At 38.6% G+C, this 14468-nt stretch overlaps 1 protein-coding gene and 1 long non-coding RNA gene across 6 annotated transcripts in view; both read left to right on the top strand.

Moving 5' to 3' along the window:
- LOC145943087 (telomerase-binding protein EST1A) overlaps positions 1-4962 on the top strand; it is an 87423-nt gene extending 82461 nt beyond the window's left edge. For 4 of the 5 annotated variants that reach the window (XM_083050417.1, XM_083050416.1, XM_083050419.1 and 1 more), the window contains exon 27: positions 100-4961. In XM_083050417.1, coding sequence (XP_082906543.1) covers positions 100-236 — 137 coding nt within the window. In that variant the 3' untranslated portion in view covers positions 237-4961. Of the gene's footprint in view, positions 1-99 lie in introns of all 5 variants that reach the window. The other variant, XM_083050418.1, reaches the window with a different exon arrangement.
- A 1489-nt stretch (positions 4963-6451) lies between these two features.
- On the top strand, positions 6452-11819 carry LOC145943051 (uncharacterized). The gene is made up of 3 exons (XR_014426467.1): positions 6452-6720; positions 7181-7571; positions 11669-11819. It is a non-coding gene; the product is annotated as an uncharacterized LOC145943051 (long non-coding RNA).
- The last annotated feature ends 2649 nt before the right edge of the window (positions 11820-14468 follow it).

Raw genomic sequence — 14468 nt, 5'->3', positions numbered from 1 at the left:
GCTTAGTTTAAATTGATCAAAAAGAGTACCGAGAAAAGAGGATCGCGCACAAATTCAATAAAAAAATTTCGGGGAATCCCGAACCTTTTGCTCCAACAGAGGAAGGACAGCCGCGACGTTTAAGACGGGAGGTAGTTCTTCTCACGGAAGATCGGAACCTCAGGGTGAAGGCTCTGGCCAGGGACGTACCCGTGAGAGAGGTGCCCGACTTCATGCAATGGGCTGTATTAGGTTGAAACTACATTAAGTGATCGCGACCAATTCCAATCCTCACTTGACAAGAAATCTTCCGTGTTCCTATCGCGCGAGCTCGACCAAACGTAACGAGGAGAAGTGCAAAGACAAGTAGGAGAAGAAGAAGAAGCAGTAGAAGAAGAAAAAGAGGGACGCTCGTCATCGTTGACGAGCAATTCATTGCTCTATCTTCATCGCAGATCTGCTTCGTGTCCGATCGACCGTCAACTGTGCGCGCACAACAGTTGTCATCGCGTAAGTTCGTCCTAAACAAGGTATTTAGATTATTTTTATGATATTCTTTTTCTTAAATTTTTTTGTATCCCACCATGAAGAGAAACCACAAAGCGCGATGCGAATGAGAGCAAAATCTAGGGGGGAGAGGCAAAAAGGCAAAGCGCGCGGTTGTGTAAAATTGCATTGAATGAAATACGGTACTATCGGGTGGGAAAAAAGAAGATGGCTTGTCGTTTCGTTTACCGGAAACGCGAGCCATTCGAAGGCTTCTCTCGAGCGTGACATTTCCTATTCTTTAATTGTTCCGTATATCTAGAAACGTGTAGACGTAAAAATCCCGAAGAGAGCCTTTTCGCACGAGGATATGACTCGTGTAACGAGTGATCTGAAAGAATGCGTTGAGTGTACGGATGGCGACAGACAGACCGAAAGATAATTGACGGAGGATGTTGGACGTTTCGAGAAAAAAGTCGAGAGAAACGGTATAAAAAAAATTATTTTAAGGTTGTCACTGACTTTGTAGATTGTTTTTTTTTTTATCCTATCGCCTATTGGCGGCTATAATCATTTTGTATAATTTTGTTCGCCGGTTTTTAGTCACTTTGTTCATCGAGACGTTATTAAATGTTTTTATATCATATATGTGCACATATGTGAGACGATCGCAAAACGCGTCTTTTATCGTCCCGCGTGACATTTTCCACGAGGGAATTCTCTCCATTTTTTTCCACGTTAAAGAGTCATTAACATCATTACCTTTAAGCCATCATGAATTGCTAAGGTGAATTGTTAGGTTTATTTTCAACGAATGATTGCAATATGACCATTGAAGATATCGCCAAGATTAATAATCGATCCAACTTGATCGTTAATTGTGTAATTACATTAGAAACGATTGAGAAAGACGCTTATCTTCGAAAATCAACTTTGTCAATTTTAGCAAAAATATGCGATTCAAAAAAGCGTATCTTCGTAAAAGAATTAGATCCAATTTTATTATATATATCGATATTTTTAAATAATATTGATATTATAATTTAAAATTAAAATTTTATTTTTAAAAATATGAATTAATATGTAAATATTAAATAATTTCAAAAAAAATTTCGCTTTTTTGTTGAAAGCATATATTTTGCGCGTTAATTAGACGTCGATTTTCGAGAATGACTTCTTTCTTCATATCGTTTTTAACGAATATACACGTGCAAAAGATATCCACCTTTTCTCATTGTCCGCAAGTATTCACTTGCGTAGTTTAACATTAACATTTACGATTCACCGATTTAAGACTTTAACGCAAGAAGACGACGGCGGATGATTATTCCAAGTAGGAAAATATGACACGCGCCATTGTACAACCATACACATACAGTGTGTTCTTCATAATAATAATTAAAAATACTTTATCGATGAGCAGAGAGTAAATGTATCCTGCAAGTATAACACGATTACAAACATTCCGTGTCGGAAACTGTTTGATTGATATTTTTACCATCGAGTTAGCTATGCCTATTTTGGACACGATCATGAAATCAGGAAATTACGGATAATAAGCGCGAAATAAGACTCGCATTGACTGTTTTTACAACGTCGAGAACGGAATACAGAGAAACGCCAAGAGTTCACTTTACTCTACGGTAAATTTTTGCAAATCGCGATCCGCGTAATGTTTTTAATATTTCCCTCGATTTTGTCGAATATGTAGCACGAGCATATCTTTCGGGAGAGAAAAGCTTTCGGAAGCGCACAGTGGTCGAGACATGCGCGTGCTCTATCAGCAAGGAACTGCGGGACCGAGACTAGCGAACACGATGTACACTATTTTTCAACAGAGATGAAATAGTTACTTAATGCTCCGTAGCATATTAAAATGTGTGCGTGAGAAAAAAAGAGCGAGAGAAAGAGAGCGAAAGAGAGAGAGAATGACAATTAGATTAACGGAGACGGACAGTCAACGAAAAGGAAAGAGAAAACAAAATTTCGACATATTGAAAACCGTATCCGCGATAAATGTTGGCGTCGCGTCGAAATTCCTGCGAATTAAATCGAATCGATAAGTAGAAGAAGAAGAGCCCACCCACCGGCACAGCCCGGGCAGAATCATTTCGTTACACCGCGATGTTCCGCTCGAGAGGCCGCGCCGTTCGGGCAGAAGAAAATCCTCATCGCGAGTATATAGTGTCGAGGGATGTCTGTCGAGCGGTATTTTATAAGGGCGCGTATATAAGAAGGGAGATATTAAAATATATATCTCTATACACACATTTTGATCTCCCCGTCGTGAGAAAAATTTGTTCCTTTTCTCCCGAAGAAACAACGTTGTTGTGTGTTCGTACGTACGGACTCTACCGCTACTACTTATGGATTTAATTTGTCGTTCTATGTCGAGGAAGATGCTCGAATTCGTGGTGCAAATTCACCATTTAAATGAGACGCGTCGCGAGAGATTTAAGTATGTACGGACTTCTCAATGTAAGAAAGACGCGGTAAGAAGACGGGTGAAGTAGCGTTCGACGATACTTTACATAGGATTCAGGATCGGTACGTTCGGAATAAAGAGAGAAACGCGAGCTCTCTCTTCTCCGTATGCGAAGTCTATTCGTATCTCTCGTCCTTCGGCGTGTTTCATTTGCTTTGGCGTCTTTTTTTTTCCTTTTCTTTCCCTGTCACCTTTCTCCTTTCCCTGCCTTCTCCTTCCCCCTCGTCGTCGTTTTTAGCTCAATTTTTTATGCGAACTCTTCTCTTCCACGGCGAGATCGGTCGAGTGCCAATATCGATGGACGATTTTGACAAAGCCCGTTCGAAGCACCAACGATGTACACTTGTCTCATTGTGTTTCACTAATTTTTAAGTATAGCCTTTCGTAGCCTTTTTAATGCGCGCGCTCGGTCGCCATAAGTGGCCGATATAATTAATTCGTACGAAAGAGAGGGAGTACAGATGTGTTTGAGATGGGATATGGATGAGCAGGCGAAATCGATTGCGCGAGTTCATTATGCAATCGTGAGTTCGCAGAAAAATGATCGAGAAACACTTTTTTTTCCTTAGACCGATCAATCAACACGGAGAGAACACGTTGTCAAAATTCAAGTCAGATGGGTCTTGAAATGAATGATCCAGAGTTTAAATCTTACAAAATTTGTTTTAAAAAATATTTAATTTTATGAAAAATTATTTTACATTGAGATAAAAAGATTCTTATATACGTGTTATTAAAAAAATAAAAAATGTGTTAATATTGATTGTCGAACGAGAATTTTGATGTCGTCAGAGACGGCCTTTTCGGCTATCGAAGAAAGTGTTTATCGATCACGTCCGATATTTATGATATTGTTGAGATAACAATCAGGGTATAGTTTGCAATTGTGTACTCCGGGCATATCATATAGCGTTTACTCTATATCATCGCAATAGCTCTCTTCTGCAATAGACGTAGCAGTGCAATAGACACTCAATTTCGCGATTAAGCCACCTCGATAAGACTCTATCCGTCCCTTCCCGAGTAATCACGATCCATTTTCGCTGTTTCGATGTAAAGTTCTCCACCCGATTCACACTCCGGTCTTTCAACCTTGAAATTACATATGTCGCTCCTCCGATCGGCTTGCGCGATCGAATTCACCCAGAGTACATGAGAGAAAGAGAGAGAGAAAGAGAGAGAGAGAGAGAGAGAGGGAGAGAGAGAGAGAGCAAGAGAAAGAGAGGTTGACAAACGCCTGACTATAGGTAGACAATTGTGACGTAAAGATAGACACGTCGTGATTTTTAGAGGCGGATTTATCTCGGACGTGGACGCGAGTAAAGTTTTGCGGTGAAAAGTTTTTTTTCTTTTTTTTTTCTTGACGCTTTCCGCTTCCGAGATGACTCCAAACACCGTAAAATATACCTATATCTATATTGTATATAGGTATATATGTATAATTATGTATAATTAAACGTGTATACACGCGTATTATTATATATAATTACACACATATATATATACAGAGATACACTCCCATTCGTCACCACGATTTTACGCTAGATTCTCGCAATATTTCTAATAAATCTATGTACTTGCATTATTATGTGACGAAGCAAAAGAACGCGATTCGTTTGTATTTCGTCTCAGGAAAAGATATTTGCCGATAAAAACGCGATACAGCGATAATGAAGGGAGATGACGAAAACTATGGGGATGATGCTACGAAAAAGCAGAAGTTTTAGATTAATCGTTTATTACACATAAGAAATGTCGCTACTAATAGTGTTACCACTTTGAATATTCAATAAAACGTTGAGACTAGCGTTATTACGTTATGTACTTTATTCAACAATTATACGATATTTAGTATACAATATTATTCTCTCTATTGTTTATTACGAGCGAGGTGTGCCTCGACCTATGACCAAAATCCATTCCACAGAATTTTTTTTTAGGAAATTAATCATTGAAATTAACAGGGTTCCGGTGGACGCAGAATGATGGTAAATGCAATAATCTGGCGATTTATTTTATATTTATGATGTATTGTATTTTTCTAAACATGACATTTTTTAGATATAGATATACCTTGCGCAAAATGCAATCCTAGTTGTGTTGACCTCGACCTCGTTATATCCCCGCAAAAATCCACAGACATTATTTCTCTAGATCCGCAAAGGTCGTCCAAGTCATCTCGATTCTTTTTCATTAGAGAGATGTAAGTATATTTTTCGCGAAAACCGACGACCACGAGCACCGTTAAGGCACTCGTGTACACACGTGCTTCTTGTCACAATCGACAAATTCCAATATTCATCACGATTAACCATCCAAAGCGCGCACGAGTCGTGCTTTATGTCTCTAATCATCCACAAACGATTTTGGATCGCGATTTTCCTTTAACTGTTAGGCTAACGGTCGTTTCTGTCAGATTTTATCTGGGGAATTATATATATTTCTCGGGGCCTAGAGTATTAATTGGCGCATTAATTTGTCTTGGAAAATATAATTTAATTTTTATGATATCTTTTAAGTCTGAATCTTTTCAGTAAACTAAAGAATCGACGGGAAAAGAGATAGTTCGTGAATAAATTAAAAGTTGAATACAAGTAACGATTTTTAAATAAAAATATGAAATAATTAGTATGTGCGTGCACAAAATAAAATATTGCGTTTTAAATGATTGCCCTTGAAATCTATGCTGTAAAAAAGTTAAGAGAATTATTCGGCGGGGCGAGAGAGATTCGAGATGTCTTGGCGATCAGAGTGGCGTGGACAGTACATTTCCGGTTGAGTACAGTCAACAGATGCAACGAGAGAAGCAGCACGTTCTTCGTCGAGCGAGAGTCCGGCAAGATCCAGCTATTTTTACCCGGTCAACCTTGAACTTGCTGCCGCTGCCATCGCTGCTGCTGCTCCTGCAGCAGCAGCAGCAATGATCTGATCACCAATAAAGGGACTTATCTAATTCTGAGAAAGGCAATCGCCTGTCGCGAGGATAAGTACTTACGTTTTATTCTTATAGCCGCTGTACTTCGAGAGTATACATAATGCGATGTAACAGCTTATCGGGAGACACACGTGCACATAGGGAGATGATTGCGAACCACTTAACACTTTGCATCATGATTATTTTTACGACATAACGTATATAAAAATGATTAAAGTTTATTTTATTTTTATGATGTTCTATTTGTAATTTTTCTATTTTATGTATGCACTTTTATATATAATGTGTATATTATTTATAATATAATATGTATGTTGTTACAGATATATTTAAATATTTCTTTCCGATTTCGCTTCTTTAATTATAATATGTATATTATTTATAATATAATATGTATATTGTTACAGATATATTTAAATATTTCTTTCCGATTTTGCTTCCTTAATTTGGATAAATTCAGAATTAATAAATGGTATTCTTTCTCTTTCTAATCTCTCTGACATTTATAGCTACACAATTTTTGTTATATAAATTATATATAAATATATATAATTTTTCAGAAATATAACTTTCGAATTTGTTATAAGTTCGATCGAGTTGTGTGAACACAACCGATTAAAAGGGTACGTGAACGAGACAGAGAGCAATGCAAGGCGAGAGTTATGCGATAGCGGCCACGAGATAATGTAAATTCTCGGCCCGTTATCTGATCGGACAATGCATCTTTCACGATACGCGCACTTGGCGCGAACGGGTGACCTGCATACCGAGTTATCTCCTCCTCTGGCTGGGCCGATGCACTAGGATATGCCGTTTCGTATTGTGGATATCAGAGGTAAGAGGCATTAAAGAGATCTTGCAATAAAGAGCTGCAATGCCAATTCTTCAGAATCACCGGATATTTTTTTCGATTGTATGTAGATTCTATTAAATTCATAGATTTATAGATTTTTCAGCGCAAAAGTTTACGAGAAATGAGATGCAAATTTTTAATTTCTAAGGTATAAATTTCTCGATTAATAAGAAATTAAAAATGAAAATAAAATAAAAATTTGAAATAATTTAATTGAAACAATATTTAATATTAATATATGATAAAAAATTGTATTATTTAGCTGCTTTCATGAAAGAATTCACACGATGCGGATATCATTATATATTCGTAAATGCTTGAAAAATTTAAAATAGAAATGGGAAATCAGATTAAAGCGCGATCAGCTGATCGCGCTTTAATCTGATCGTGGTTGGAATTTGACATTTCAGTTATCGTCTTTCTTCTCTCATCTCTTCGACAGGAATTGTCGCCTTGCATTCTCCGCGGGAAGGACTATTATTGTATATCGAGTCTTATCGACATCGGAAAGGAATGTTCGTGCTGACTCTTTCAGCATGGAATTTAAAGCGATCTCGTCGTCGTCGGACGTCGACGAACGTCGGCATAATTTGGCGACGCTACCGGTCGCGTCGGCAGCCACGGATGAACCTGGACATCGCGTTTATGCGAGAAGCACGTAATCGCATTCACGAGAGAGCCCGCACTTGTCTGACGGGAGTATAAAACCGGCGGGCGAGAGCAGAGGGAAGAGAAGAGGCCCCCGCCGCCATAAAGATTCGCCCGCGCACTCGCTCGGTGCATCTGAAATCTAGCCGGCTCGAAGTTTAGAAGAGGCAGAGAGAGACAAGATGGTAAGTCTGAATAAGTACGCATTAGATCTTGACACGCGCGCGAGGAAAATGCACATGTTGCTTCTGCTGCAGGCCACATCGCGCGTCAAGAGAGGAGTTATCCCTCTCCCTTTACCCCGCCCTATTTCCCGCTCGCTATTTCCTGGTAGCGATTAACATTTGTACCATTCCGCGAACGCGCTTCTCTTCTACACGTATTTGCATGCCGCGTGGCTCTTCCTCACGGAGGAAGCAGGTCGAGCCGTTTTCTTTTCGCGCGGTTTAACGATGCGTTTCGGCGAACAATTCGAGTCGAGCTGTAAGACCGGCCGCGCCGAGACCCGGGGCACGACCGGCGCAAGTTCAAGTTCATGGGGTCGTTGCACGTGTGGTAGGTAGGTAGGCATCTCGCTTTTTCGTGTGTGTGGGTGTATACGCACCGGTCGATGCGTTCTTGCAAAGTCAGCTGGCCGCCAGCCAGAATACCCCGACGACTGGATGACTTTCGATCACGCCGGGTGGGCTCGGTGCATCCACTTTAACTCGAACGTAATTTCTTTTGTCGCGCCGAACGGGAAAAGGCGGGAGGGAAGGAAAAGAAGGGATAATCGTGCCTCGATAATTTTTGGTGGACGCGATAATGAGATGCGCATGAGTTTGCGCTTCTCTCGAGAACGATGACGTATACGTTACATCGTTGAAGCTTGAAGCATCTTTGAAAAAGTTAATTCCCCAATATACATATATTAAGCAGGTCTGCATGTAGAGAGGACAACATGTGCCCGTATATAATAAATATGCTAAGATCTTATGTCTTATGATATGGCTCAAAAATTTATTAATTCGAGATTGTAAAATAAAAAATAATTTATCACACGATATGATGCGCAACAGTGAAATTATTTTTTATATATATGTTGCGTATCTGTGTGTGCTATGTAATTATTTATCGATAAACTACTATCTATGCAAATAGAAATAAATCAATGAACATTTTATGACAATTTGGAAAGCAGTGATTCTGAGAGACTAATACATAATAACATAATTTTCAATAAGATATATTCAATAAGCTTAGTAACAATCAATTTTTAACTGAGAAGTGATGCAAAAATAACTTTTAACAAAAAGCATATATAATTATACGCGAGACAAAGTGATGAGTAATTTTAGTAAGAATGATTCATCATTATTGCCATGTTCGATTTTCGTCATATCTCCTTTCGAGCCACGAATTCCGTTTCCGAATACTTACGTAATGGTTTACGGATGCAGATAGGCATTAAAAAGCCAGCCGAAGAGCAATGTTCCTCGCCTTTCGCGCACAGGTCACTCGTGGATACGTTTTCTGTATTCGTCGGAGCACTTCTCGCTCGTCTGGATTACGAAATGCAGCAGACGTATTGCGCAAATGCGGTAATCGCGCTATTGCCCTTGCCGGCTCTTACCCTGGCAACAAAAAGCCCGAGGAATAATGTTACATGGTGCTTTCAAGATAGGACTTTTCCGTGAAGTCTCTATAAATCTTTCACGGAACTTAATCTAAAAAAATTTTATGGATTTTATCAGTAAATATTACATCTCTAAAATTTATATTATTTTTAATAATACAAAAGGAGAGCTCCGTCTTCTCCAATTTTGTTAAAACTAACAATATTGTATATTTTTATTCATAAAATACGAACCTGTAAATTAAAATTGCGACATTAATCGTACATAACTTATTTTCATACTTTGGCACTCCCGCTTTTAATCGTACGTATATTTTATGCGCTTTTATTAAATATATGCGACACATATTTGAAAGAACAGCACGCGACAATTATAATTAAATTACGTAGCTACGATCACGCGCGCGCATTAATCAGCAAAATAAAATAATCGCACGACAATTTGGACGATATTCCCGACGTTAACCTACGCGACTCTATACGACACTTCCGATTTTAATCGCGCGATGCTTTGTGCGTAACTCCCGACATTAATCGTACGTGACTCTTCATACGGCACTCCCGCTTTTAATCGTACGCATATTTGATGCGCTTTTGTTAATTATATACGACGCATATTTGAGAGAACAACACGCGACAATTATAATTTAACGAAGCTACGATTTGCGCGGCGCGACCACGAAATTTACGCGGGAATGCGAGATGTCGCCGCAGTGATGCCAACCGTCTAATCAGAAATTCTCAGTCTTTCGCGATTAATCGATCATTGAAAAGATCGATTAATATAGAGGGCTTTACTCGACGTGACAAAAGTACTTCGAACACATTATTTTGATCGACCAATCAGAAGAAAGAAATATTTTCCTAGTTTTTTTTTTAATCGGGACAACAGAAAACAGGAACAGGAAATAGGGAATAGTTCAATATAAAACATATGAAATATAATTTAGTAATGCTAATTTAGTAATTTAGTCTGATTGATTCAAAATACTATTCGAAGCGCACTTGTTATGTCGAGTAAAGCGCTCTATGTTAATCGATCTTTTCAATGATCGATTAATCGCGAAAGACTGATCGTGAGATTTTCTAATTAGACAGTTGGCATCACTGCGGCGACATCTCGCATTCCCGCGTAAATTTCGTGGTCGCGCCGCACGGATCTTCGTAGCTTCGTTTAATTATAATTGTCGCGTGCTGTTCTTTCAAATACACGTCGCATATAATCAACAAAAGCGATTAAAAGCGGGAGTGCCGTATCAAGAGTCACGTACGATTAATGTCGGGAGTTTCGCACAAAGTATCGCGCGATTAAAATCGCAAGTGCCGTATAGAGTCGCGTAGGTTAACGTCGGGAATATCGTCCAAATTGTCGTACGATTATTTTATTTCGCTGATTAATGCGATCGTATTTTCGCGAACGTGTGCTATGCTATAAGTACGAACAAAAGAGGAGGTCCAGAGAGGCATCGGACAACGGCGGCATAACCTTGTAAATAGATTATAACTTTATTTCGATCATTATTCATTACTTGCAAAATTATAATAATTACGTTTATCTCCGCGATAATGATTCATTTTACATAAATGTATAATGTAATGCAGAGGATGAATATTATATATTGGATATTTTACTTTTCATAACTTTTAATAATTTTTAATAAATAAATTATAATAAAATTTTTTTTCTCATAATAAAACAACTTTTTATACGAAAATTATATTTTATCATATTTTATATATATTTAGATCTAATTTATTTGACAAAATATAATTTATATAATTTATTCGATTAATCGCGAAAGACTATAATCTCTATAATTATTTGATAGGTGGCCTCACTGCGGCGACTTTCCGCGTACTTTATAACAGTTGGCATAATTGCGGCTACTTCGCGCGTATTTTGTCGGTTGGCATCACTGCAGCGACATCTCGCATTCCCGCGTAAATTTCGTGGTCGCGCCGCGCGGATCGTAGCTTCGTTTAATTCTAATTGTCGCGTGCTGTTCTCTCAAATATGCGTCGGATATAATTAACAAAAGCGCATCAAATATGCGTACGATTAAAAGCGGGAGTGCCGTATCAAGAGTCATGTACGATTAATGTCGGGAGTTACGCACAAAGCATCGCGCGATTAAAATCGGAAGTGCCGTATAGAGTCGCGTAGGTTAATGTCGGGAATATCGTCCAAATTGTCGTGCGATTATTTTATTTTGCTGATTAATGCGCGCGCGTGATCGTATTTTCGCGAACGTGTGCTATGCAAGTGCCAAAAAGATGCTACAAGTACAAACAAAAGAGGAGGCCCCGCGAGGCGGCATAACCTTGTAAATAGATTATAACTTATTTCGATCATTATTCATTACTTGCAAAATTATAATAATTACGTTTATCTCCGCGATAATGATTCATTTTACATAAATGTATAATGTAATGCAGAGGATGGATATTATATATTGGATATTTTATTTTTCATAACTTTTAATAATTTTTAATAAATAAATTATAATAAAATTTTTTTTTCTCGTAATAAAACACAACTTTTTATACGAAAATTATATTTTATCATATTTTATATATATTTAGATCTAATTTATTTGACAAAATATAATTTATATAATTTATTCGATTAATCGCGAAAGACTATAATCTCTATAATTATTTTGACAGGTGGCCTCACTGCGGCGACCTCTCGCGTATTTTGTCGGTTGGCAGCACTGCGGCGACATTCCACGTACGTCGCGTCGCGCGGTTCGTAGCTTCGTATAATTTCTAATTGTCGCGTGCTTTCTTTCAAATATACGTCGGATATAATTAACAAAAGCGCATCAAATATGCGTACGATTAAAAGCGGGAGTGCCGTATCAAGAGTCATGTACGATTAATGTCGGGAGTTTCGCACAAGGTATCGCGCGATTAAAATCGCAAGTGCCGTATAGAGTCGCGTAGGTTAACGTCGGGAATATCGTCCAAATTGTCGTGCGATTATTTTATTTTGCTGATTAATGCGCGCGCGTGATCGTATTTTCGCGAACGTGTGCTATGCAAGTGCCAAAAAGATGCTACAAGTACAAACAAAAGAGGAGGCCCCGCGAGGCGGCATAACCTTGTAAATAGATTATAACTTATTTCGATCATTATTCATTACTTGCAAAATTATAATAATTACGTTTATCTCCGCGATAATGATTCATTTTACATAAATGTATAATGTAATGCAGAGGATGGATATTATATATTGGATATTTTATTTTTCATAACTTTTAATAATTTTTAATAAATAAATTATAATAAAATTTTTTTTTCTCGTAATAAAACACAACTTTTTATACGAAAATTATATTTTATCATATTTTATATATATTTAGATCTAATTTATTCGACGAAATATAATTCATATATAATTTATATAATTTATTCGATTAATCGCGAAAGACTATAATCTCTATAATTATTTTGACAGGTGGCCTCACTGCGGCGACCTCTCGCGTATTTTGTCGGTTGGCAGCACTGCGGCGACATTCCACGTACGTCGCGTCGCGCGGTTCGTAGCTTCGTATAATTCTAATTGTCGCGTGCTTTCTTTCAAATATACGTCGCATATAATTAACAAAAGCGCATAAAATATGCGTACAATTAAAAGCGGGAGTGCCGAATGAAAAGTCACGTACGATTAATATCGAGAGTTTCGCACAAAGTATCGCGCGATTAAAATTGCAAGTGCCGTATAGAGTCGCGTAGGTTAACGGTCGGGAGTCGGGAGTGTCGTTCAAAATGTCGTGCGATTATTTTATTTTGCTGATTAATGCACGCGCGTGATCGTATTTTCGCGAACGTGTGCTGCGTAAATGCCAAAAAGACGCTATCGGTACGAACAAAAGGGGAGGAGGAAGAGGAGACCCGAGGAGACATCGGGCACCGGCGAAGCAACCATGCTGTAAGGCCCTTTGATAAGTGGGCCTCGGAAAAAGCGGCGACGCGAAAATGGAGCTTCGGTTTCGCGCGCGTATAAGCTCTCGCGATTCTCGCGTTTTACCGAAACGCGTCGAAAATGTTATAGCTAATACCCGCGTCGCCGCGCGTCGCGAACGAAAAAAGTAACGCGAATACAACATCGGGAGTGCCGTACAAAGTGTCGCGCGATCGTAATATTCTCGTGATTAGTACGTGCGCGATTGTAATAAACTAACGTTTTCGAGAGTGAATTTCGCGTGTGCCATAAGAGGAAACAAGGAGGAACGGAGGAAAAAGAGAGGAAGGAAGGAGGCCAGAGGTGGCATCAGGCAACGGCAGAGCAACTATATGGTAAATAATTTAATTATTATTTATTTTATTATTATTTTTTATGTTATGCTATTATATCTAATTTCTATGTATTTATATTTTACAGTTTACAACTACACTGCTGCGCATCGTATCGGTGAGTCTTGAATCAATTTTTATTTAAATTTTGGATAATCTTTACGATAAAGGTAATCTTTACAGAAAACATTCGCTATAATTTTATTGGCAATTATTTCTACTATTTAATAAAACTCGGGAGGGAATCTGATATACTCTAATTTGTACATTTATTCATTATCGTCGAATGTACAACTGCGGAATAACTAGTCCGCGCGATATTGCGGCGTTAAATAACTTAATTTAAGCGATGAGATTCCAGCGCTCTAGGTGTGCACGCGATAAGGTTTCTCGTAAACGCAGCAGCAGCAGCGGCAGCGACGAGCATCATCGCGATAGCGCACGAGTCACGGATAAGATATTTTACGTAATAAAAGCGCGGGTCGATCTGGCGTTAACATCGTCGGACGAGCGAACTCGCGAGAGAGAAGCCGCATTATACCACCACCTATACCATCGCTCTTCACCACGGCTTGCAGGCCGTGTTGCGTACGTCATGCGCCGTGTGTTAAGCCTCAAAGCTAACTACCTCGCGCGACCGGAGGTCAAACCAGAGGACCACACAGCCGCGGCCGTAACTCAGATCTATTATATTTCGCAGTTTGTTGCACTCTTCATTTTTCTCTTTCCTTTCTCTCTCTCTCTCTCTCTTTTTTTTTCTTTTATTTTCCTGCTATCATCCCGGCAACCCCGATATCTTTTCGCGACAGCGCGAGGCTCTTGCATCGACGGCAGAATGTGCAAATAGTTCCGGATGCTGCGATTATCGAGGTTGGATCATGTGTCATAAAAAATACCTGATCAATTTTAATATTTAACTTAAATTTGACAAATATGGCTCTCTGGATCATTCAAATATCAAAAATTGAGGATTTGTACTCCAATATCATCTCTCTTTTTTATCTAAATTTTAAAATAAGATTAAAAGGTAAAAAGTCAAGAGTAGATCACGGAGAAAATGATTTTCTTAAAATTTTTCTCGAGAAATGCAATTCGGCGAAAGTACAATTTGCTGATGTATCCGAATAAAAGAGATGAAAGTACTGACGCATCGACAAACGTTCCGATG

The sequence above is a fragment of the Prenolepis imparis genome, unplaced genomic scaffold (assembly GCF_030444845.1).
Source record: "Prenolepis imparis isolate NDT839.2.m4 unplaced genomic scaffold, iyPreImpa1.0 SCAF_11, whole genome shotgun sequence".
Lineage (NCBI taxonomy): Eukaryota > Metazoa > Arthropoda > Insecta > Hymenoptera > Formicidae > Prenolepis > Prenolepis imparis.
The sequence above is the reverse complement of the archived record's forward strand: the minus strand, read 5'-3'. Positions and strand labels throughout refer to the sequence as shown.